Genomic DNA, 25597 nt, shown 5'->3' on the forward strand with positions numbered 1-25597 from the left:
GTTGAGAAAGGAGTTAAAAGAACCAGGAGAGGATTCAGAATCAGAGCAGGATATATGTGAGGATGAGGACATCATGCAGGAAGAGGAGGAAGAGATTATTGAGCTCATGGAAAAACATTCATTAAAAGTATCAGAAAAACAGCGTCCTAAAATGGCGACTGTAAAGCAAGGGCACCGCCCTACCGCTCCTCCCCCCTACTGCTCGAAAGAGGAAGTAGGAGGTCCTGGTTGCTCCACCTTCTGTCCGGAAGTGTGGCGTACGGTTCGCACTGAGCTTCAGGTTACTCAACCACTGGCTTATCCAGTTTTTACAGACGGTAACCAACAGAGATATCATGAACCAATAGACTTTAAAATTGTCAAAGCTCTGGCAGAATCAGTACGCACCTATGGGGTGACAGCAGCTTTTACAATTGCTCAGGTAGAAGCGCTCGGTCGCTACTGTATGACACCCAGTGATTGGACAAATTTGGTAAGAGCTTGCTTATCACCAGAACAATATTTAGATTGGAGAGCTTTTCAAATTGAGTTTGCCAATGATCAAGGTGCGATTAATCGCGCAGCTGGTGATCAATATTGGGATGTGGACATGCTTCTTGGTCAAGGACGTTTTGCACAGCAACAAACAGGATATCCTCCTCAAGTGTATGATCAGATTAATCAAATAGCCATTAGGGCTTGGAGGTCTCTGCCTAACAAAGGTGAGGTCAGTGGAAATCTTACAAAGATATTACAAGGTCCTATGGAACCCTTTTCAGACTTTGTGGCAAGAATGGTAGAAGCTGCAGGAAGAGTGGGGATCCAGATACTGCTATGCCTTTGATCAAACAGCTGATTTATGAACAGTGTACAGAAGAGTGTAGAGCTGCAATAACTCCATATAAGGGTAAAGGCCTTGAAGTCTGGATAAAAGTCTGTAGGGAGTTAGGGGGTCCGCTGACTAATGCTGGCCTAGCAGCTGCTGTGATGCAATTAACTAAGAAAGGTGGAGGTTCAGGAGCTTGCTTTAAATGCGGCAAGCAAGGGCATTTGAAAAAGCAATGCCCCGAGGGAGGAAACACTAAAGTCAATAACTTTGCTCCGCGCCCTAAGCAACCTGGCTTATGTCCTAGATGTAGAAAAGGAAATCATTGGGCTAAGGATTGTAGATCAGTAAAAGACATCAGTGGACAGCCTCTTGTTCAGGGGTATGGAGGAGCCCGTCCAAAAAATGGACGACGGGGCCCACGACCCCAGGGCCCACAAATATATGGGGCCATGGAGGATCAGAACCAGGAGCAGAGTCCCGAAACCTGGCCCTCTCTTCGTCATCCGAGGGACCGAGGAGAGCCACTACAGTCTCCGAGGGGCTGGACTTACGCTCCACCACCAGACTCGTATTAACTCCCAGAATGGGGGTCCAGCTTGTTGACACCGATTTTAAGGGACCCCTTGAGCCTGGCACAGTAGGTTTGCTTATAGGAAGATCATCTGCAGCGTTGAAAGGCTTACGAGTACATCCTGGAGTTATAGATCCTGATTACATGGGTGTAGTAAAGATCATGGTAGAATCTCCTAGAGGGATTACAGCCATTTCTCCTGGAGACAGGATAGCACAGCTACTGCTTTTGCCAAGTTTGCATGACAAGTTTCCAGCACAAGCCAGAGAGAGAGGAGAGGGAAACTTTGGCTCCACTGGATCAAACTTAACTTTCCTAGCTTTAGACCTTGATCAACGTCCAACCCTTGAGTTAATAATGAATGATAAGAAAATCTTAGGCTTATTAGATTCTGGAGCTGATAAGAGCATCATAGCCACTAAAGATTGGCCCTCTGGCTGGCCTATACAGGTTTCTTCTCAAACTTTACAAGGTTTAGGCTATGCTAAAGCTCCTGATATGAGTGCTAGACAATTGCCTTGGAAAGATCAGGAAGGGCATTCAGGGACCATGCAACCTTATGTGTTAGACTTACCAATTTCATTATGGGGAAGAGATTTGTTAAAGGATATGGGTTTTAAACTCACAAATGAATACTCAGAAACATCTCAAGGTATCATGAAACGAATGGGATACGTCCCAGGCCGAGGCCTCGGGAAACATCTGTAGGGTCGTGCCAGTCCTATTATCCCACAACCAAGACCAAAGAATCTAGGTCTGGGTTTTTCCTAGGGGCCACTGAGGGAGGTATTCCTATTACCTGGAAAACAGAGGAGCCGGTATGGGTTCCTCAGTGGCCACTTTCCTCTGAAAAACTGGAAGCTGCTAAGACTCTAGTGCAGGAGCAGCTGGATCTGGGGCATATAAAAGCCTCTGTATCTCCATGGAATACTCCTATTTTTGTCATTAAGAAAAAATCTGGTAAATGGAGATTGCTTCACGATCTTAGAGCTATTAATCAGCAGATGCAAATTATGGGCCCTGTACAACGTGGTCTTCGGGCAATCTCACTGTGGATAGTTGGGATAAGCTTGGAAAAGATCTAGATTTTGTCTGGGCACAGGGAACGCTGAAGCCAGGGACGAGGCCTATTTGGAAGATGGTTCGCAGCTGTCTAGAGGATCAAAGATGCCGCAAGGCTGTAGAAGAGGGGCAGGAGACGTTAGAACAGCTGAAGGAAATAAATAGATGCAAGTCATGGGGCCTGTGCAGCGTGGTTTACCATTGCTGTCAGCCCTACCCAATCATGAAGAACCTGATTTGTGATGTGTGCAGGATAGTGTTAGGTTTGCTTTTACTTTACCTTCTATTCTCCATACCATTATATGAGTGGGTGGTTTTACCCCAGGGTATGGTCAATAGCCCCACTATGTGTCAGCTTTTTGTGTGTCATGCTATTGCTCCTATTAGAGAGAAATACCCTGCTGTGAGATGTGTTCACTATATGGATGACATTCTCTTAACTAGTAAGGAGTTGAAATTGCTGCACTTAGCATATGGAGATTACATTGGATATCCAATCTACCCTTAATGCTCAATTGAAAGGTGGCATTATGGTTTTGAATCAACACATTGATCTATTGCAGGAACAATTGGATACTTTATGGTAACTGGCACAGTTGGGATGTGAATGGAGAATGCCTGGTTTGTGTATAACAGCTGTTTCCTATCAGAATTATTCCTTAGCAGCAAACATGTCTAAACAACCTTCATAGTATCTTCTAGGCAACTGGTCTGGGGATTTTGACAAGCTGATGCAGGAGCTGAGACTCTCCATAGTGCATGTGAATTCCACCAGGGTCGACATCTCGGTTGCGGAAGGACTGTCTGCGTGGATCACTCAAGCCATGAATCATCTGAAAGAGTGGGCAGGAATGGGTGCCCTGGGAGGAATGCTTATCCTAGTTAGTTTCATAGCGTTATGGTGTATCTGCAGGATGAGGGTCACACAGCAGAGAAGTAATACCATGATTGCACAAGCCTTTAGTTTAGTTAAGGAATGGGCTGGAGTAGGGGTTATGTTTTCCATGATGCTGTTAGCCATTTTTGTTTGCTTGTGGTGCCTATGCAGGATCAGGAAGTCGCAAAAATCCCAAGCTGCTATGTTGGTACAGGCCTTTGCTGCTGTGGAAGCAGGACAGTCCCCTCAAGCATGGTTATCCATGCTGACAGACAAATAGATGTCTGTCTCGCCCTTGCTGAGTGAGTGATGCGTATCTGAATCAGTCATGCTCAATGACGGGCACCTACCCTCATGCTGAGCGAATAAGCATACATGTGTTCCCTTCAACCTAAGACATGAGCCTGTGAGGGCGACACAGTGACTCTTTGACGGGTAAGATAGGGACACTGGGGTTGAACCTAAGACAGAGATGACTGAAATCTGACAACAGATAGATACTGCTACTCCTATAATATTAAAACAAAAAGGGGGAACTGTAGGGAGCTGCAGAAAACCGCACCCAAAAGATGGCGCCGGTTTCCGCCTTCCGCCAGCCCGACGGCGAGCGCTCTCTGTGGTAAACAACTCCAAATTAGGCAAAGGTCATGTATCCTCTTAATTCTGCTTGGAGACAACCTATCCTGGCGTGCCACGTAGGGTTAGGTGATTGGTAGATGTAGACTATATCAGGCCCCGTCTCCCTCGGCCCGGGGCCGCCGCCGCCGCCGCCATTATACATTGTACAAAGCAAAGAGGTTCCCGATTAAACTGTGTTTGAAGAAGATTCCTTGGTGTGGCGTCTTTCTTGCTGGTCAAGGGTGGACGCCGCATACATCAGAAGACGGCTGGTGGATACATTCTGCCCTGCCTGAATTTGTGGGTGTTGGCCTGGCTTCCTGAGGGTATGGAGTTGCTTTCTACTTCCTTTTCCCTTACCTCTAGTTCTGGTCTGGGATTCATTGCTGTGATTCCTGTATATTTGGGAGAAGGATTTGTTAGTTATCTCATCCTCAGCCTTCAGATGACCACTTGTGATGTCTAAGACCACATTCAAGCCCCATCCACCCATCCTCACACACTTCCTTCTCTCTCAGTCAGCCCTTGGTGCAGTCCTACTCTGAGCAGGGATGGAGTTGGGATCTTTTGTCCCTGGGTATATTGCTTATCTACTGAAGACCTGTGCTCTTATTATGGTAGCAGGACTGGGGTCCCAACATCCAGTACCATGAGGCCAGAGCCCTGCTCAACACCCTGTTGTTCACCAGATGCTCCCCTTTGTCCAGATATTTCTGAGGTCTTGAAGTCCACAGCTCACCATTAATTTAAAAGGAAAAAAAAAGGGACAGATAAGTGAAGGGGACTCAGTTTTTAGCATAGGTCAGTGCTGGGGAGAACAAACATGTGATTTCTCTCTGTCTTTCATTAAGACACTTTACAGCTTGTAGAAAGGACTAGACAGGATGGGAGTGTTAGCTTTATGGCTAGGAGTACTGTCTCTGAAAGTGCCAGGGCCTGACTTCCAACATCCAACTGTAACATGCAAAGCCGGCCACAGCTGAGCATGCCTGATACCCATGCACATCCCTAGAGTCCTTGCTGGTCAGCTAGCAGACCCTAAAAGGGGGATTCAGGTTCAGTTGAAAACTCTCTCTCAAGACAGTAACCTATCATTATCCTCTGATTAGTGCATGGACATGCACGGGTACACACACAAATATGCACACACACATACACTAACGAGGAGTAAGAAATTAAGCATGTATAGATTTAGTTGTGAGACAGATCAGTCATGTCAGGATAAAGGCAACTGTCCTGGTCAATGAACGAGGCTGTCTCTGTTCTTATTGAGGCCCTCTGGGCACTGCTGTACCCATGGAGGGTACAGGGCTCCAATGTGTCCAGTATTAGCTGGACACCAGACCTCCACCTACCACCCCAGCAAACCCCGAGACCGTGTCCTTTTTTTTTGGTACCTACAGCTTTTACCACATTTCAATACTCTGCCAGCATTCTTGTGGCACTATGCTCCCAGGATCCTTCCTGTTAACGGCTCCCATTGGGTTGTCCCTCCTGCTCTACTTCAGCATTCTTGCACATCCTTGCTTCTTTCCATTAGCTACTTCAGGCTCTGTGCCTATGAGATTCTAACAGGAGCCTGAGATGTTTCTTAGCCCAGAAAAGGAGACCACAACAGAAACACCCACTAATGCCCACTGGTCCCATCTTCACATTGTAACCAAGGACTCCAGGGGCTGTGGTACTATCCAGATCCTGTTGGTGTCTCTAGCTTTCCATCTACCATGCTAACATGAAATATCACCCCGGGAAAAGAAGGAACCAAAGGCCCTCCTCCAGCATGTATTTGGGGGAAGGCTATAGACTACTGAGGGCCTTATTGTATGATAGTGTCCTGCTAACAGGACCTGGGAACAGAACAAAGACAGAGAGGTAGTCAGTCACTGGTGGGTCCCTCCCTTTCCACCTTATGCTACCCAAGCTGTCAAACTCAGCACTTGCTTCTAGGAGGACTGGAGGAAAGTGGGTCTGTGTTCCCTGGGTTGAGGATGTCCCTGTTGAGGGGAATTCTGCCTCTGTCCTCTGCACTCCATGGCTGGCTGGCTGGGAACCTTCAAAAGAAGACATTGAAGACATACCCACTGAGTGCTCAAGTATCTCAGGAGATCTATGCCCTCAGGTGGCATTTGTCCCAAATAAGATGTGAACTTGATTTCCTCCTGATTGCTCCCATGTGGCTGGCATCCTTCTCAGGGAGTTTGGTGTGAAAACACCCTGTCTGTTCCTTGAATTTGTCTGTGTCACAGAAGAAAGATCTCCCAAGGGACTTGTGTGTGAGCTGTCTCTAGTGAGAGTTTGTCCCAGTACTTCTTGCCACCCTCACCTGGTCTTCAGGTCCCATAATCAGACCACAAACCCAATGTTGCTGACGTATTTCTAAACACTTGTGAGCCTACTATCACGAACAAAACAAGCATCACTAACCCTCCTTACGATGGTAATAGAAAGCTTTTGCTGATTTTCCTTCCCTTCTATTCATGATTTCCCTGTATGACAGTGTCCATGCCAACATGCTCCAATTCTTATCTTTTTATGGATCTAAAAATAGATTCATGTGAACTGGGCAAAGAACTTTAGTGCACAGATGAACCCCCTGCAGAGACTACACAGGATCCTGGTGCTGGGCCCTTCTTCCCTTTGCATTAGCAGGTGGAACTCCAGATGCCAAGGGAGATAAGGCTTCTTACGTATACCTCCTTAGGTGTCTTCTTTCAATAACTAGGGTAGATAGCTCCTGGCTCTGTGTCAAGAATGATTCCTTAGGCTCCAGCTCTCTATAATTAGATGTTGGCTAATGATCAGACTTGACCTTGATTGTCAGGAAGAAAGGACTTTATGTTCACAGGTCTCCATGCAGGCTGCATGCTATGGTATGTAAGGTCACTGGGCTCAGTAGTGGGCAGGTGGAGAGAGGGACAGAGGTAGGAGCCTGCATGGTAAGTAGCAAGGGAAGAAGAGGTTGAGCAGGGTCACAGGGATGCAGGTGTATGTTGGCTAATGTGGGTCATTGCAAGAACCTGAGTTCTCAGTACTTCTCTCTGGTTCTGTTTCTTGTGATGGATGGTGTCCCTGGTATGAAGCCATAGAGGAGTGTGGCTGTGACCTCTGTGCATGTGGAAGGTGGGGTTGCTACTGAGGCTTTTACCATCTGGGAATTAGCTTAAGCATAGTCATCTTCTGCAGGGACAAAGAGGTTCAGAGACCAGAACACCAAAAATGCAAACCTGAGGCCAAGCCCAGGTAGAGAGAGGGGAAAAATTCACTCCACATTTCCATTAAAGATTCAAAATCAGAATTTAGTCTTTTCAAATATAATAATCTTGTTTGCTGATGCTATTCACATACAAAATGCAATCAGATCCTTGGACTATCTTCCCAAACCCATAGCATCAGAAGGCTTTGACAACATGACACAAGTGAGCTTGGAGTAGGCCTGTGGGTTAGTTTCCTGACAGGTGATTATGAGCTGATGTTTGTGCTGGGAAAACTCAGTGCATCTGAGTTGTGCAGTGCCAGGCAGTGGTTGTCAATCACAGACAATGTGTTCCCTGGATGAGGGAAGTGGGGAGAGGAGCTCAGGGGACCCAACTCTACTCCAAGATGAACATCTCCACTGGCCAGCCTTCAAGATGGAACCTGCTCATGGAGAGCCTGGGAGTCACAGACATGAAACATCTCCTCCTACAACTGTGTTGTCCCCTTCAGATCTCCCTCATAGAGTGTTTGTGGTCAAATGAGTCAAGGTGTCCTTGAGCCTCTGATGTGTCTTGTGTGAGCATTGCCTATTGAACCATAACGAACGTCTACTTACCCAAGATAAGGCACCTGAAGGGACTCTAGCCAACTTGAACATGGCAAATGGGGCTCTGGCAGGCCTTGCCCACTCCCCTATTCTCTTTGCCTTGCTAAAAATTGTTAGATTACATTCTAAAAGCTAGTCACCCAAGAGTCTATTCCCTTATTTGGACACTTCCTCCTCCTGAGGCTGACTATCAAGGTTCAGCTATCAAAGTATTAAAGTCCAGCAATCAAAAGCCCCCTTTGGCTCATCTAATTAGCATGTCCAACTAAAGTTAAACACCTCATCCTAACATGGGGTTTCCCCTTTTACCTTTAAAAACCATCATTTGCCTATGGGCCACAGCTGTTTTTCCCCTACCCAGAGGCCCAAACCCTCCTGGGACAAATAACCCTTTGTCCTCTTCCTTGTTCCCTTCCCCTTCTCCCTTGTCTTCTATCTCCCGTGTTTGTCTTTTATTCCCTGCCCTTTGTCCCTCTGGGACAAATAAATCTCCTTTGTGCTGAGAACTTGGTCTTTGGTGTCCTGAGCCAATACTGGTCCCTACAGCAGCAGTGAAAGACCACCAAAGTCCAACTTAGTGATCAAGTGAATGCCGTGCTTGCTTGCAGTGCGTGGGTCAAGTGGTACTTACAGGGGTGCAGGTGACTCCAAACCAGCTGTATTACTGAAGTGTCTCTCACAGCTTGATAGCAACTTCCCCACAGGAACATGGGTAGCTTGTCTCCTTCAAGTAAGCTTTAGCACTCTATATATTCTAGAGCACCTCCTGAAATGAGACCATGTATAGTCTGGGGAAGAGTTACACACAGCAGGAGGCAGTGGATGGAAACTCAGGAGATGGTCTGTTGGTGTTACCTCCTCTTTCTGTGAGGATCTGGACAGACCTGGTCTTGATTTCTTGATAGCCACAGTGCTGCACACAATGGTGGTGGGCGTTATACTCAGGGACAGTTTTCCACAACTGTCCAGGAGCTCTGCATTCTCCTTTCCTAGGCAGAAAGGAGACATTTAGCCCATTCTCTGGATTCTTGGCATGTGAGAACTACCCAGGGGTTATGAGCTCCCAGGGGCTCATTCACATGGGAGTTGTGCCACAGAGTCAAATGCCTTTTGCACCCTATATCTGGAGTAAGAAAACTTGTGTTTGGTTTGTTTGGGAGTTAGGACCAGGATCATGGGTGTGGGACTTGATCGGTATCCTGACTATCTCTGTACATTGGAGCACACTGTGACGCTAGACAGCCTTTCCTTCATTGAGAGAACACAGACCATGGGATGGAAACACTGGCAGGCAGGACCCTGATGGAGGGGAACTGGCCTTTTCTTCAGAAGGGTTTTCCTCCAGCCTGGATGCAGACACAAGATTCACGCATATTGAAGAGATTCCCCCTGGGAGCCAGCAGACAGATTAACATGCTGAGCTCTCTGATGTGGAAACTCACTGGAGGTCTTTCCTGGATCAGAGTGTGTTATAAGGAGGAATGCACTGTAGTAGCCACCCCTACAGTGACCTCAGGGAAATTCGAGGCTCCTTATGGATTGTAGCCCCAGTGTATAGCACAGCTTGGGAGACTGAGTCACAGCATGGCTTGTCTGTGGGACAGGGTCTAGGAGAGTTAGATCTAATGGCCACTGGGTATGTAGCTGTTTTATTAGGCTCCATGTGTGTTGACTAAGTTGTGGGGTTCCAGGGCACAGTGTCTCTTATTCTGGTGCAATCAGAGCTATGTGTCTGTCCCCAGAATGTGAGAGCACTCAATAGCTGCTCAGGAACACAGGGAAATGACAGCTCCTAAAAGCTGAGTCAACACGTCATGCTTACACAGTTCTATTCCATTGGCTCCACCACCCATACTTGGAGAACGGAACTTCTCTGGAAGCAGAAACTTTTGGCTAATGTAGTATGATTTACATCCATGTAACCAGATCAATAAAGACTTTTTGGAAAGTGTAAAAGCAATAAAAAAGAATGAAATATGACTATTATGGGATACCCAAGGCTCTTTCTGTGGGGGACTATAACAACATAGTGTAATAGTCTGTGCACCAGGCACCAAGATCCCTGAAGGAGCTGGAGGGTGACCAGGCAAGCTACACACTACTTCTCAGGCCCCCAGGTCTCTTTGCCGCCTTCCAGGTGCCACCAATCACAGCTGAGAACCCAAGTAGGTAACCAGACTGGGAAATTGCCAAGAACACTCTGAAGTCCAAGGGGAACCCTGCAAGGCATGTAGGGCAGTGTCAGAGACCACACCTGGACAGCGGTTTGTGTGGCCATAGACATGCAGAGCAATGGGAATGTGACGGGAAGAAGGTAGCATCCACAGGGGCTCCCCCAGAGACAGCATCCACCTCACATGGGGGAAAGCTGGGATCTTGAGGAAGGGGGAGGAAGAACATGCAGTGGAAGCTGGATAAAGCCACCGAAAGGCAGATGTTCCAGCCCTTTGAATCTTCTCTGACTCTTGCTATCTTTCCATCAACTACTGGATTTTTTATTATTATTTTTTATTTTTTTATATTCTAAGGCATTGAGGTATGTCTCCACCATGACAACAACAGTCTGTCCTAGTCTTCATTTTACTCTCAGTAAAAGTGTAAGTGCCACAAGGGGGCTCCCAAATCATCACTGTTGGCTCAACCCTCTCTCTAACCTGATCTCTGGCCATCTTCCTCTCCCTGCCCTGCTGTCTGCTCCATCTTCTCGGCCCTCCAGTCTGTTCTTGGCACAGTGAGGCTCCCGCTGCCCCTCCCAGGCCCCTCTGAATGTTCCTCCCAGCTGGAGTCCTCTTCCTCTTCACTCATTCATGGCTCATTCCCTTCCCTACCTTCAATTATAGGTTTACATGCCCCCTTTGTGCAGATGACTCACACAAGTTAATTCATAACCTTTGTGTCTATAGTTGCTGTCCACTTGCTCCAATTGGGGCTTCCTCATGGAACATGCCATACGTGTAATAATATACAAGTAAGTAATTAGGAGACATCACACAGTGGACTGAGCAGGTATAGTTAATAAAATGAACACTTAACACAAGCATAAGGAGAGCTAGAGACTCTAACTGAGGGTTCCAGGAAATCAGTGGGGGAAGGTATTATAGCCAGGAACCTTGGCCAAGTCACTTGACACTTCTGGTTTTGTTTTTAGACTTACTAGATCCTTTCACAGAGACAATTGCACCATCCCCACATAGGGTCTTATTTCTCCCTGTACATCTGTATATCTTTCATTCCCCCTTTAATCTTAAATTTGTAGTTGGAAATTTCTGCGTTGCATTACATGTACACAGGGAGAGAGGACATCTTCACTCGTCCCACAGGCTACAGAGAGGGCTGTATTGCACAGGCTTCAGACCTTTTGTAGAAGCTCTTCATCTGACAGTTCTTACTCAGAATCTTGCCAAAAGATTTTCCAGCATTGATTGATTGATATGACTCTACTACAATTGTTAAATTGGTTGCCTAAAACTCAATATGAATCCAAGGCTGGCACTGGTCCTTCCATCTCTGCCTCCTAAGTGTTGGGATTGTTCACTACCACGCTACGCTGCTTTGATCCAAGTAGGAACTGTCTTAATTAGCTGTAGTAATTCATGGCACATCTGGGATTCACCAGAGTGTGTTACTAGAAACACAGAAAAGAGGACACAGGCACTAAAAATGGATCTATGATCACTGTGACAGTCACTGTCTTAAAAAATTATAAGAAGGTTGGCTGGGCGTTGTTGGCACACACCTTTAATCCCAGCACTCGGGAGGCAGAGGCAGGTGGATCTCTGTGAGTTCGAGGCCAGCCTGGTCTCCAGAGTGAGTGCCAGGATAGGCTCCAAAACTACACAGAGAAACCCTGTCTCAAAACAACAACAACAACAAAAAATTATAAGAGGGTCAAGAGAATCACCGGCCACTCAACAACAGTCCTTCTCTTGTACTGACACACTTATGCTTCAAACTGAGTTTATTCTATAGCTGCCCATTCAGAGTTATGGAAACACAGCTTCTTAATTAGTAACTGAGGGACTGGAGAGATAATAACTGTCTGTAACTACAGTTCCCGGGGATCTGGTGCCTTTTTCTGATCTCCTTCTCTTCTACCTGGAAACCATGTAGGGCACATATAAATGTATGAGAAAGACTTATACACATAAAACAAACGAATCTAAGCTGACTAAAATTATACCACTTAGGGAAACAATCCCTAGTACACTCAATGCTGGTCATCTTCTAGGTGTTACTGATATTCACACCAGACTGCTCCCCAGGAGTTTTAGATGCATCTTGTTATAGCGAGTTTGATGGCAACTCAACACAAGCTCGAGTTATTTGGGAAGAGAGAAGCTCAACCAGGAAAAGGGCAACACAAGATTGGCTGGTAGAAAAGCCTGTGGTGTATTTTCTTAATTGGTGGTTGATGTGGGAGTGTACAACTCACTGTGTACAAGGACCGCTGGGCTGGTGGTCCTTGGTGCTGTAAGAGACAAGCCAGTAAGCAGCACTCCTACGTGGCTTCAGCATCAGTTTCTACCTCCAAATTTCTGCCCCAACTTCTCTGCATGATGGATTATGAACTGTAAACTGAAACAAACCATTTCCTCCACAAATTGCTTTTGGACATGGTGTTTTCTTAAGTCGATGGAAACCTAATGAAAAGACACCTCAGTCCTAGACAATTCCCCTTCCATCTGGTGCTGTTGGAGATGCTATCAAAAACTCTATTAGCTAATGCTGAGTAAGGCCCAGACTCTGTCCCTGGCAGTGAGGTACCTAGGAATTACCCAGACAGAGAAGGGACACAAGATAGTTAGGGACACAGGTTGGAGTAATGAAAGCTAAAGTTGTGGAACTGTGGATCCCTGCAGGAACTGCCACCAGAAAGAAAGGGGTGGAATGAAGAGAGATGCCTTAGGGTATGAGAACAACACAGGCCAGGACATCTCCGTCCTGCTACCTCCCTAAGGTCTACCCAGGCGTGGCCACAGACACCCGTTGACTCCTGAGGGCATCTACCATGAATAGACCTCAACTTCCTGTCCTATCTCTTATCCTCCCACGGTTATGTGCAATACCTGCCCTTCCATCTCCTGATGGTGTTTTTAAAAAAATCACTGTAACTTAACAGGTGTCTATGAGCATAGTTTAATGAGAATGAGTCTATGGGGACACAGGGAAGAACAGGTAGATAGATAATGGGAAGCAGCTGTAGAGTGCATGAGCTGCCCTTCATATTACACACAAGACCTCGTCTGTCTATTATCTGCATGCGGCTCTCATTATTTTGCTAAGGGAAACACTACACACACCACTGCCATAAGTGCTGACATCAGTGATCCACACAGTGACGTGGAAGGTATCTATGGTGTGGTCAGCAGGACAGAGTACAGAAAGTTCTTGGCACCCTGAATGCAGACTCCAGGCTGCTCACTAATCTCTGTTCCTAAAGATCACTGGCTCCACCCTCTCACACCCAGAATGTCAGGCTTCCTGCTCATCAGCAGCTTGCAGGACTGGATTATGGCAGCTCCTCAGCAAAGTCCAAGACTTGTCATAGAGTGATCATTAACATTGTTTATAGATGCTTGATGCTGTCCAAGCTTGGTCTTCAGAGGCACAAAGGTACCTTTGTAGGACTAGAACCTCTCTCTAGAGCTGGGGTCAGATGGTTATCAGGACATCAGGATGAAGAGTTCCTGCTGGAGAGTGAGCGAGGCTGAGGCCGGAAGATGAGGTGGCTAACGCAGCTCAATTTTGGGCTTTGGGCCCATGTCAGTCCCTGGCTTCCATTTGTTTCTCTTGCTTCCCTGTTCAAAGAAAGTTAGACTCATGGTCTCCTTTAGGGCTTGCTAGTTGTTAAACTGACAAGGTAGGGAAAACCGTTGTTAGACCATGGGTTCTTGTGTTTAAGAGAGTTGCACATCTGTGGGTTCAGATGGTTTTGATGGACCTCATGGGTCCATCAAAGGCCAGAAGGTGTGGAAGGAGCCCGAGTTGTGTCAAGGAGGCCAGGAGTTCCATACGTCCTATCATGAGGTCCCTATGATCTACACAGCACATGACTTAAGTATCCTTGTTGGAGATGAAACCCTGAACTACAGTGGAGACACTTCCCATTAACAGATACAGATTTGTGGCTTCTTTACATAATAGAGCATTTCCAGTTTCTGGAATAGAGGGTAAAGCCCAGGGATCAAGGCTCCACTCCTCAGGAGCTTAGGGTGTAATTGAGTAGATAGATGGGAGTTGAGAAGGGAGAGTGGTGAGACATTGTAGAGTGAAAAGTGCTGTTAGAGCACACAGCTGCCTGGTGTGCAGGGTGAAGCTCTTCAGGGGACTGTGGTCACTAATGTTGCTATGCAGTCCCCCTCAGAGCAGTCTAGGTGCAGGACCTCCTGAGCTGTCAACTAGATCCTGACACATCAAATGTTTCCATGCTCACTTCTGGGGCAGGGCTATGTGGTGGGCTCCTAGTGCAGAGCTTGTGCCCAGGGTACTGACAGGATTGTGTGTGGCTAAGAAGCTCAGTCCTTTTCTCAGCTTCTGTGGGAGAGAAGCCAGCTTCTAGATAAGATGGCCAAGGAAGCCAGGGGTGGCTGGAGAGTGAGTGCAGGTGTGGAGAAGGAGCAGGAGGAAGCCAGGTCCCTCCCTCCCTGGCTGCCTGTTCTCTACTTCTGTCCTGGAGTCATTTGTACAATGTAGTGAGTTCTGTGTATGTGGCACCCTTGGATGGTGCAGACATTGCAGGGCATTGTGTCCTTTATCTGCAGTTGCCACAGAATGATCACCAGATCTTAACAACAATAACTTCCATCACCATGACGGACATGGATTTGTCTAGGAGGGGTGTGGGCAGTGCCATTTGTGGCCATAAAAGGCATTCTCCAAGGAGCCATCACAGCCTCATTTTGTCACCTGTGTGACCTGCCTTGTCTAAAGGACAGAGCCTGGAGATGAAGAGCCTGCTTCTGACTGTCACACTGTTTGTCCTGGTGGCTGTTCTACAGGCCCAGGATGACCTGCCTTTCCTCTCAGAAGACAAGAATGTGAGGCAGGGAGTGATGGTGGACAGGGGTAGAGGGAAGGCTTGACTTTATCCAGTCCTCGAGGACTGGAGCTAGCACTCATGAGCTGTTTAGGCCTCTAGCACTGCACCTCCGCCTAGAATTGTATCTGTTCTCTACTGCTATGCTCTCTTTACTGCTGTTCTACCAGCAGGCATGGGCCCTCTTGGACCACAGAGCTGGAGCATGGAAGGGTCTTAGTTGCAGTGATTCCAAGAACCAGAATGTTTCTCAGGGGTGGACCTTCATGCCCTGCTATAGACCAAATGACTTTGGGGACTTTGGGAACAGACACCTCCTGCCTAACTGGAACATGAGTTTTCAGGCGAACACAGGAACACAGGGACTGGGCAGTGGGACCAGACCATGTCAGGGGCTTCAGCCTGGGCTCTGGAATGTTTTTCAGGCCCCTGCCCATGTGCAGGAGCCTGGGGGAGAACTTGGCTTGGAATGGAGTGTATAGATTGTACAGGGCTTTGTTTGTTACAGGTCTCAGGGACCTGGTACAGGAAAGCCACAGTGAGTAATGTGAACATCACAGAGTCGGAGAGACCTATGGAAGAATTCCCCTTTGTAATGAGAACCCTGGAAAAGGGAAAAATAGAGATCACGGTCACTACCATGTGAGTGTTACCACCATGAGTCTCCCTAGCTTTCCCATCTCCTCTCATCTGTGCTCTGAGTGTTGATGACAAGCAGGTTCATACTTTAAGGGGACACCATCACAGCAACCATTTGAAATCACCGCTGCAGTTGATATTGGACATGGAGGTCACTGACTCATTCTGCAAGCTGAGCAGAGCACAGGTGTGGGCTCTGCAAGAGGCTGCTGGTATGTTCCCTGTTTTCTAGGCTTAATGGTGAGTGCATCCAGCGTGAATTCATGATGGATAAAAAGAAGCCTGGCCAATACACTGCCTGTGAGTCTGTCTGAATTTCTCCTCCCATTGCCGTGATAAAATTCTCTGTCCCAAAGGATTTAGGGGAAGGGGGTTTATTTTAGCTCACCGTTCAAGTACAGTCCATCATAGTGGAGAATCCATGGTAGCTGGTGCTCGAAACAGCTGGTTGCATTTCATCTACAGCAGAAAGGAATGAGGGACAGTTGCCCGCAAGTGCTCAGCTGCCTTTCTCCATGTTACACACCCAGGGTCTGCTGCCCAGTGGAAAGTCCCACCACAGTCAAGATGGGTCTTTCCATTTCAATTGTCATATTCAAGATAATGCACACATGGCCTGACCAAAGGCACATCTCCCAGGAGATTCCTACTTGTCAAGTGGATGTTTCTAACCTGAATTATCACAGCCTCCCAGGCTGCATGTGATCTTCCCTCCCAGGGACTAGTTCCCGGGGTTGGAACATCTCTGCCCTGCTTAGCTCCCATAGGAAGCTATCCAGTTAACTTCTAGATGATTTTAGAGGTTACAGGCTAGTCCACAGAAGAGACCATGTTTCCCTCTAGATTGTTCTGTCCCTGGACCCATAGGGAACCTGAGGCTTAGGATCTGGGAAGCAGGGCAGGGCAGCTGCTAAGGGGCCACATCAAACCCCAGGCTTCATCTTCCCTGACACCATTGGTCCAGACTCCATACCTGGGAATGACACCTTTTCTGGAGAGAATTTTGGTTCTGTAAAGAGACCATAGCTTGCTCAGGCTCCATAAGATTAGGAGTTCATGGGTCATTACTAATATCTTCTAGGCCAGTGGTTCTCAACTTGTGGGTTGTGACCCCTTTGGGAGTGAATATCAGATATCCTGTATATCAGGTATTTACATTATCATTCCCAATAGTAACAAAATTACAGCAATGAAGTAGCAATACAATAATTTTATGTTTGGGGGTCACCACACGATGAGGAACTGTATTAAAGGGTTGCAGCATTAGGAAGGCTGAGAACCACTGTGCTAGACAGTTCATTAGCACAGTCAGAATAACGTGTCTGGAGGAGGACACTTCAGACCTTTTTTCTCTGTTCATCTACAGTTTGGAACATGTTTCTCCTGTACATCTATGAACTGCCTGTGATGGACCACTACATCTTCTACAGTGAAATGAAGGTTCTTGAGCAGAAAGTCTATGTGGGAGAGCTCATAGGTAGGCACCTCATCTCTTGTGTGTCCTCCACAACCAGAAGCCAGAGGATGTGCAGTCACTACAGCTTGTCACAGGAGGCTAGCATGGAAGACCTGATGTGTGTCTAGCTTCTGGACACTAGGTGCTGCCTGTGTAGCGTGCAAGATCTGAGTGAGAAGGGTCAGACTGATGGGGCCTTTCAAGGAAAAGAGCAGATATGATCCTCAGGGCCATAACAACTCAGGATGGAAGTTTCAAGCAGTGAACCATAGGCTGAGTTTTCCTGTCCAGACTGTCTGTTCCCAAATAACAGGCAGCTACTTTGCAAATAATTGACTCAGAGACTTAATACCAATTATAAATGCTCTGCTGATTGCTCAGGCTTGTTACTAACTAGCTATTACAACTGAACCCATTCCTGTTAATTGATGTGCTGCCCCAAGGTTCGTGGCTTTTACCTCTATCCCATTTTGTGTGTCTGACTTAACTCCACCTGTCTGGCGACTCCTTTGACCCCACCCTTCCTCATCCCATAATTCTTAGTTTGGCATTCCTGACTAACTTTATCTTGTTCAGCTATTGGCCAGTCAGCTTGTTTATGAAACCAATCATATCGACATAAATTCACACAGTGTATAGAAGGATTATTCCATAGCAGTAAACTGCCAAGTACCATTTCTGGGGTCTCAGATTTCAGGAAGGTCAGTTTGAAGGGTTGGGTCCTAAAAGAGCCCTTTGGCTGGCAGTGTCCCTCCCTCTGGACTTGAGAGAAAGACTGGTATCCCTGTGACCCAGGGTCCTTCCAGTCGGAGTGTGATTCTGCATAGCCATTCAGGATATATAACACCCACCCGTACCTCCCTGCAGGTGTGCCCATCTCTTACATCCACACCTGCCTCCTTGTCTTCTCTAAGTACTCCCTCCTCTACTGCCTGCCCCTGGGCCAGGTTGAAGCCCCTAGTGCTGAGAAGTGATCCTATCCTTGTGCCACTGGTTCCCTGCAGAGCTGTTCAGTAACAATCTTTGTGCTCATTCCCTGGCATCTGTCCCCAGGGAAGGATCCCACAGAAAACCATGAGGCCCTAGAAGATTTCAAGAAATTCACAGAGAGGAAAGGCTTTCCACAAGAAAACATCATTGTGCCTAAGCAGAGAGGTGAGTGGGTGACTTTAGAGATCTCAAGCTAGGCCACTGAAGAGACCCTGCTTCCCCTAGTTACTTAGAGCTATCCATACCCCTCCACATGTCCTCCTGTGTCAGCCATTACTCCAAGTGACTCTTGTGTTTTTCTATGTCAGTGGTGTCTCTTTGTGTCACCAGTTGCCTTCCTCTTCCCTGACAAGCCATACTTAAGGTCTTGGTCATGATGTCATCTAAGCTGCAGGTGTGAGGTCTAGATCTTCATCAATGCACCTCTTCAACCCCGGTCTTTCTTTGTTTCTACAGAAATGTGTGTCCCTGTAGACGACAATGGTAAGTGACCTCTGGAAGAACAGACTCCTCAGTACCTCAGGACCACAGAGTTCTGTGGTCCCTCTTCTGGACTCTTAAATTGAGATCTGAGAGACCTTTCATAGCCAGTTGTGAGTGGCCTTTCAAGGATGTGGCCTAAGCAAAATTCCAGGACACTTAAGAATCTGTCCTTTTTTCATAGATTCTTTCCCATGCCATGGTCTCCATGTGGTCTCATCTCCTGCCTGACACACCCCCTATGATGCTTAGTGACCTTCCTGGTCAAGGTGGCAGTCTGTGTTTGAGGACCATGAGTGGCTAGCAGCATCTCCACAGTATCTGTGGGAAGGAAGTTCTCTGATTGGCATCTGTTTCCTATGAGCCCCACTATGCTACTCCCATAGGAGAAGGAGGGGCCCTCACCTCTGTTCCTCTTCCTGTCACAGATGCCCCTCATAGCTGCAAATCCTGAGCCAACTCTGCACCAATGCATAGCAATGCCTTTCCTGGAATACTCATCTCCCTGGACCCACAACCATGAGACACTCCCTTCAAGACCATCTCACTACCTGTCAGACCACACTCCTGCTAGGACCCTCTGCCCCGCCCCAAACCCAAGTAAAGCCTTAAGCAGCCATTCTGGATTCAGTGTTTCTTTGGAGTCTCCTGTAAGCTCCAAGAAACTCCATGACAAGGTTGAGGAGCTGTGGGACTCAGTAGGTACCAGACCCCAAGATCTATGATATCCCTCAGCCCTGTAGGATATAGAATATCTCAGTTCATTTGAGGGGACACCCCCTCCCACTTGGCTTCAGAAGGTGTTTGACTCTGTGGAGAATCTGGGAAACTACTAGGTTGGGCACAACTGGGGAGATGGTATCATAGATGCAAATGTGTGCAGGTTCTCACAGGGCTCTTGCTCCAGTGGGGACTGTGGGGATCCTATGAGAGAGCCAGTGGTGAGGGCGAAAGGGGCAGGGGTTAAGAGTAATACTGATCCTCCATCATCATCCCTCAAGCAAGACAACACTATGTACAGCCCCATTAGTCATTATTACCCACCTTGCCAACCATGAGGTTTGTCCAGTTTACAAGGTCTTTGTGGACACTGCCTCATGGGGATATGGGAATCAAAGTGAGGGAGGAGTGGCCCTGTACCTTGAATGATAAATGCAGATCCAGAAACTGCCACCTCAATGGTACATAGATTTCTGGAGGATGAGCATATGGCGGCATCTTTCCCCGAGAATCGGTCGATTGTTCCCTGCTCAGCAGCTCTTCAGCTCCCACCCTCACAAATTGTCCTTTCCTTGTCCCTCTCTGCCCGGATGTGATTCTTGTTGAGGACCAGAGATCATCCTGAGAGGAAGCAACCCCTTTCAAGTGCCTGGTGGAGCTTGAGGTGGTTGGACACATTGGAGGTGAGGGTTAGTCAGAACCCTACAAAACTAGTGAGCACAACACCCCACTCTGCAGGACCACAGAAAATATGGAAGAGTTAAAGGCCTTCATACAGAATTGTAAGAAAAGAGTATGGAAGAGGGCAATCTCATGGGGTCCCACCCCCTAGACAGAGAACTACAGGCAACTAATGAAACTAGAAGGATAATTTGTCTCTCCATGGGATGAATTCCCAATTGTGTTATACATTACAAAGCAGCCAGCTCCAAAACATATACAGCAAAGCAACACCAGACTCAGCAGTTGTAGTTATACATTATACACACTCACACATGCATATGTAATGATAATAATCAAATAAAAAGAGGCCATCAGTTTGAGAGGAAAAAGGGGGCACAGGAGGAGTTGGAGGGAGGAAAGCAAAAGGAAAATTGATGTAATATTTTAATTAATTTTTAAAAATGAAAGCAGTAGAAATCTTTCAGCAATGTCAGGAAAGTGAAGACGTTACAAAGCCCTGAAGCAATGGCTCAAAAATCTGAGTTGCAAAGTCCAAATTTACTTCTGAGAATTATCATACACATCTAGAGGAATCATTATTAATTTTAGTTTTGGTGGTCATATGCTACACTTGAGTTTTTCTTTGGATACTTTTTAATATGAATTTTAATGCTCTGTTGGCCCAGGTTTCCAGCATACTGAATACAAATACGATAATTTCAGTAAAATCTTTTCTGTGCTCTCCTTTATGGACATGCCCTCCATACACCTTAAACTACAGGGCCATTCTGCCTGGAGTTTACCTGTTGAGGTTTGAACAGAGTGAGATGGAGCCCCAGAGTCTTTCTGTGCATGTAGATACTTACTTGCCAGTACCACGTTTTGAAGGGGCCATCTTTTCTCCAGTGTATATTTTTGGCATGTTTGTTAAGAATTTCAGGGTTGTGGTGTGGGTCTGTTTTGTTCTGTCAGTAGTGTGATGAGTTGTTAGTGTGGAATCACTTGAAACCTGGGTCTGAATGTATAACCTTAAACTCAGTTTGGTGATAGCACCAACATTGTCCATGTTACTCAGGATTGCTTTGACTGTTTGGGGTCTTTTGTGCTTGCACATAAGGTTTTGAATTACATTTTTTTTTTGTATTTCTGTGAGGAAAGGTGACAGAATTTTATTGGGGATTCCATGGGACCTGTAGATTTCTTTGATAATACAGCCATTAACCTGATATTAATTCTGCCAATCTATATGCAAGGAACCTCTTCATATACCAGTTTCTTTTTTTAAAAAAGATTTTATTTTTTATGTATACAACATTCTGCTTCCATGTATATCTGTATACCAGAAGAGGGCACAAGATCTCATAATGGATGGTTGTGAGCCACCATGTGGTTGCTGGGAATTGAACTCAGGACCTCTGGAAGAACAGTCAGTGCTCTTAACCTCTGAGCCATCTCTCCAGCTCCACATACCAGTTTCTTATTCCATGTTTTTCTTTGGATTTCAAAATGTTCATTGTTTTATTTTTCACTCAACAGAAAAGTTCATTTTTTGAGGTCTTTAACTCCTCTGGCTGGGTTTATTCCAGGGTATTTTTTTTTAATCATTTGGAAGCTAATGTTAATTAAAGCATTTTTTTAAAATATTTTTTCTCTCCATATGATCCCTATTGGTATGTGGGAAAGCTGTTTGTTTTTATATGTTGATTTTGTAACCTTATGCTTTTATGAAAGTGTTTATTAGTTCTTAGAGTTTCCTTGTGGAGTCTCTGAAGTCTCTTAGTAGAGGATCATATTATCAGCCAATACTGATATTTTGACTTTTTAAATTTAAATAAAAAACAATCTTATTTGATATTGTGACTTCTTCCTTTCCTATTTGTTTACCTTTTATTTCTTGCTCTTGTCTTATTGCTGTAGCTAATATTTAAGGCCTACATTCAGTAGGATAGAAACAATAGGATAGCCCTGTCCCTCCTGACTTCAGTGACATTGCTTTAATTTGTCTCTACTTTGGATGATGCTGGCTGTATGAATCCACTCCTTCCACCAATAGTTCCTTCAGAGCTATGATCATGAAGAATGGCTGGCCTTTCTCAAAGGGTTTCTTTCCATCTCAGATGATTGTGCCATTTCTGTTCCTAAATACTTCAGTGTAATGTATCCCTTTTATTGCTTTGTATATATCCGACTGGATGGATAGTAGCAAAACATTTCAATATATTGTTAAATGCTTGGTCTAAATGTAACCAGAAGTTTTTGCCTCCAGGTTGATCAGGAAGATCAGCCTATGATTTTCTTGCTTGTGTATGTCAGGACAATATCAGCTTCACCAAAGAGTTTCGTATCATTCCCCATCCCTTTTCTGCTTTCAGAAAGGGATTCAGGAGTGTTGTATTCATTCTTGGGTGAATTCAGCAGTGAACACATTTGGTCCAGGTTTGTTTCAGTTGGAAGACATTTTATTGCTGTTTAATCTCACTGTTTGTTGTAGAACTCTTAACATTGTCTGTGTCCTCTCGTTTAATTTTTGGTGGATCATAGTGTAGAATACTATTCATTTCTTTTATATTTTCTAATTTGTTTGAAGTTCTTAAGGTGTATCATCAAGACCTTGAGTTTCATGGGTTATCAATATGTCTTCTCTTTCATCTATTGTTTTTAATTTTAGTTTTGCTTAGTTTTACTAAAGGTTAACATTCTTGATACTCTTTATTTTATTTCTCCTTAATGCTGGTGCCTGTGGAAACTTGGCCCAGATCTTGTTTGCATCTTGGTGGATCAGGAAACTGAATGCTCAGTGCAGACCCAGAGAGGTCTGCATGCTAACTGCCATTACTGCATACAGGCAGGTAATTGGCAAATCAGCAACCTCCTCGAACACTGAATTCATGTAAGAAGCAAAGATATTACCAATTGAAGCAAATGATAAATATTCTGCCATGATTTTACCTGGTAGCTTCTGCTCCAGATGCAGGAACTATCTTTGACTAGCAGGTGAGCAGGCGTTCACCTAGTTGAATCTGAAAAACACTATGGGCTCTGCACCCAAGTTAAGATCAGGTACTAGGAAGAACCCTCAAAAGGTACTGGGCAGTAATTGTGCTAGGTCGCAGAGGTTGGTGGCTTTGCCTGGAACTTGGATATCCCCGCAGCTTTTGGCAGCAGCTGGTCAGGCAAGATGGGGCACCGGCAGGGCTAAGGTCACACAGGTAGCTGCACTTAGCTGGGAGCCTGTGTGGCCTTGCGGCATCTGGGTCCTCCACGTGGACTGAAACCGCTGAGAGAGGTGTGGTTTTTCCTGCCTTTGGCAGTAAAACCCGTGGGGAAGTGTGTAGAACTCTTCCAGCTGGGCCGACTGTTCTATGAGTGACTCAGTGGCAGCGGAATGCACTTGTGTCACGCAGTGGGCGGGTGCAGCTGTGGAGAAAAGGGGGCTTTCCCGGTGGGCTAGTCCGCTGTCCTGGTGGGACCGCAGGCACTCCCAAAACAGGGCCTAGGCTTGCAATGTCCCACTCCTGACAGCCAGATAATGAGGGAATTACCAATACGGAGTTAGGTAAAAATATAAGGGTATTTATTACATAGATGTCTTACAGAGCCACTTAGCCAGCCAGCAGGGCAGTAAGTACAGCAAGCCAATGATGAAAAGGAAGAAGGGGCCTTCCATGTGCCCGCCACTCACTCTTAAACCTTCCCTACGTCACCCTGACCATGCCCTTGCAGGCATGGTCAGGCACACCTGTAGCTAGCCCCTAGCAGGCATGGTTACTGTGTCCCCTACATCATCTTTTGTGTTTCTGCCTGGTTACTGGATTTTCTTCACTTTGTAGGAATAAACTTTCTTTCCTTGTCTGAGAAACACCTTTTTTTTTTTAAATCAAAGGTTTTTAGCTCAACAGAGGCCCATATTGCCTTAACTATCCCTTCCCCTTCTCACTGATTAGCCAGTTTTGTAAGATTATGAATCATTCACCCACCAATGGGAAGATAAAAGGATTCAGGATAAAAGACAAGCTTAGTTACTTTTTCAATTGCCATGACCAAAATACCATGGCCAAGGCGACTTTCCAAGGAAATCGTTTAAAGGGCCTTATAGTTGCAGAAGGTCCATGACCACCATGGTGTGGAGCATTGCTGCAGCCAGGCAGGCATGGTGCTGGGACAGCAGTGAGAACTCATATCTTGATCCACAAGTAGGTGTCATAGAAAGAGAAAGACTCAGAATGTCATGGACTTTTGAAGCCTCATAGCCCGCCCCCAGTGACATACTTCCTCCAACAAGAACACACCTTCTAATCCTTCCCAAATAGTTCCTCCATCTGGGAGCCAAGTATTCAGACATATGAGACTATGGGTGTCATTCTTTTTATTTAAACAAAGTTTTTTTTTATTGATTCTTTGGGAATTTAACATCATGCACCCTAATCCCACTCATTTCCTACTCCCTCCATATTTGCCCTTCACCCTTGTAGCATTCCCCCAAAAGAAAATTTAAAAAGAAATAAAATTAAAATATTAACTAAAAAATAAAATAGAAAATAAAACCAAAAACAACAAGGAGCACAACAAAACAAACAAAAACCAAGCCCCTCCTCTGTCTTTCCCCTCCTCTCCATCACCCCTTCATTCATTCTAGCAGCTCTGGGTGCTGAGGTGTGTCACACAGTAGTCCCTTTTGTCCAAACAGCTTTCCTTGCAAATGTTCACCGTGTAGTGAGCTGTTGGTCAGGTTCAAGGCCTCTGGATCCTGGCGCACCATCATCCCTGGGCCCTCATGGAAACTCCTCTCATATATCCTGCTGTTGCTCTGAGTCATGGAGGTCCTGCAGCTATAGTTCTGCAGGACCTGTCGCTTAGCATGCTCCAGCAGGTTTTAGATGGGTTAGATGCTGGGGTTGGCCAACTCAGACCCTGGATGTGTGCCTAGATGGTAGCTGAGTTGGTCAGTTTGAGCCCGTGGGACTACCCTCTCAGGCAAGGGGTGGAGTCAGCTTTCCCATTCCCCTGGTGGGGGGTAGAGCCAGATTTCCTAAGTGTAATGGGGTGGCATCTCTCCTATGATGGGAGACATTAGCTCTCTTGTTCTGGTGGCAGGCTGTCACAGGGCTGGTGAGGGGCAGGGCCAGATCTCCTGTGAGGTGTGGGGCCAGCTCTCCCAGTGCTAATGAGGGGAGGGTCCAGCTGAGCATGGCCCTAGGACCACAACACACGTGGTTCACATGGGTCTGTATGTTAACACATGCAGCTGGTATCAACACAGACCTCAGCTGTACCAGGACCATGGTCCCAGACATGGCCCTCAGCAGAAACTTCGGCCTAGTTGTCTCCATGGCCCCGGGCAGCTGCACAGGCCAATCAGGTCTTTATGGGCCTAGCAGCAGTGTGGTCCCTGGATTCCAACATGGCCTCAGGTGGCAGGCCAGACCCCGGCATCTGCATAGCCCTTGATAGTAACAGGAAGCATTGGTATCAACACAGATCTTGACTTCAGGAATAAGATCAACATAATCCTGGCTGCAGGGCCTTGGACTGTGGGTGCCAGAGGCCATCTTGGCCATGCATGTTTTCTTAGCCATGCATGCTTGCTGGCTGCATTTGGGTTCTGTCTCACCCTTTTGACAAAAAGAAGTTGGTTTGCTGAGTTGCTTTCATTTTGTTTGTGTGTTCTTTTATGATACTACAAGCTTATTCTTTTCCAACAATTGAGTTGAGGCCACAGACCTCCCTGTTCCTTTACAGTTACAAATTCCCTCTGGTGTACACTGTAGCATGTTGCACAGTCTCCCTCACTTTCCTGCTTTGGTGACTGTGTGTGTGCATTACACCGTTTGCTCTAGCGCTACTTGACTTTGGTTATGTGCTATATCTATACTAA

At 46.3% G+C, this 25597-nt stretch overlaps 1 protein-coding gene across 1 annotated transcript; it reads left to right on the forward strand.

Annotated features, from left to right (window-relative positions):
• The first annotated feature begins 14547 nt into the window (after positions 1-14547).
• Positions 14548-18793, forward strand: LOC113836462 (vomeronasal secretory protein 2-like). Its single transcript, XM_027422730.1, has 8 exons — positions 14548-14575; positions 14669-14775; positions 15283-15416; positions 15646-15713; positions 16780-16890; positions 17923-18024; positions 18316-18342; positions 18768-18793. Exons 1-8 carry the CDS (start codon positions 14548-14550, stop codon positions 18791-18793), a joined length of 603 nt encoding a protein of 200 aa, XP_027278531.1.
• Positions 18794-25597: the final 6804 nt, after the last annotated feature.

Source organism: Cricetulus griseus, chromosome 6 (genome assembly GCF_003668045.3).
Source record: "Cricetulus griseus strain 17A/GY chromosome 6, alternate assembly CriGri-PICRH-1.0, whole genome shotgun sequence".
Lineage (NCBI taxonomy): Eukaryota > Metazoa > Chordata > Mammalia > Rodentia > Cricetidae > Cricetulus > Cricetulus griseus.

Bases quoted from the DNA above. Each gene is read 5' to 3' on its own strand.
- LOC113836462 (XM_027422730.1), top strand. From the start codon at position 14,548: ATGACGGACATGGATTTGTCTAGGAGGG. The intron at 15,714-16,779 runs GTGAGTCTGTCT...GTTCATCTACAG, and splicing joins GCCTGGCCAATACACTGCCT to TTTGGAACATGTTTCTCCTG. The intron at 18,025-18,315 runs GTGAGTGGGTGA...TTGTTTCTACAG, and splicing joins CATTGTGCCTAAGCAGAGAG to AAATGTGTGTCCCTGTAGAC.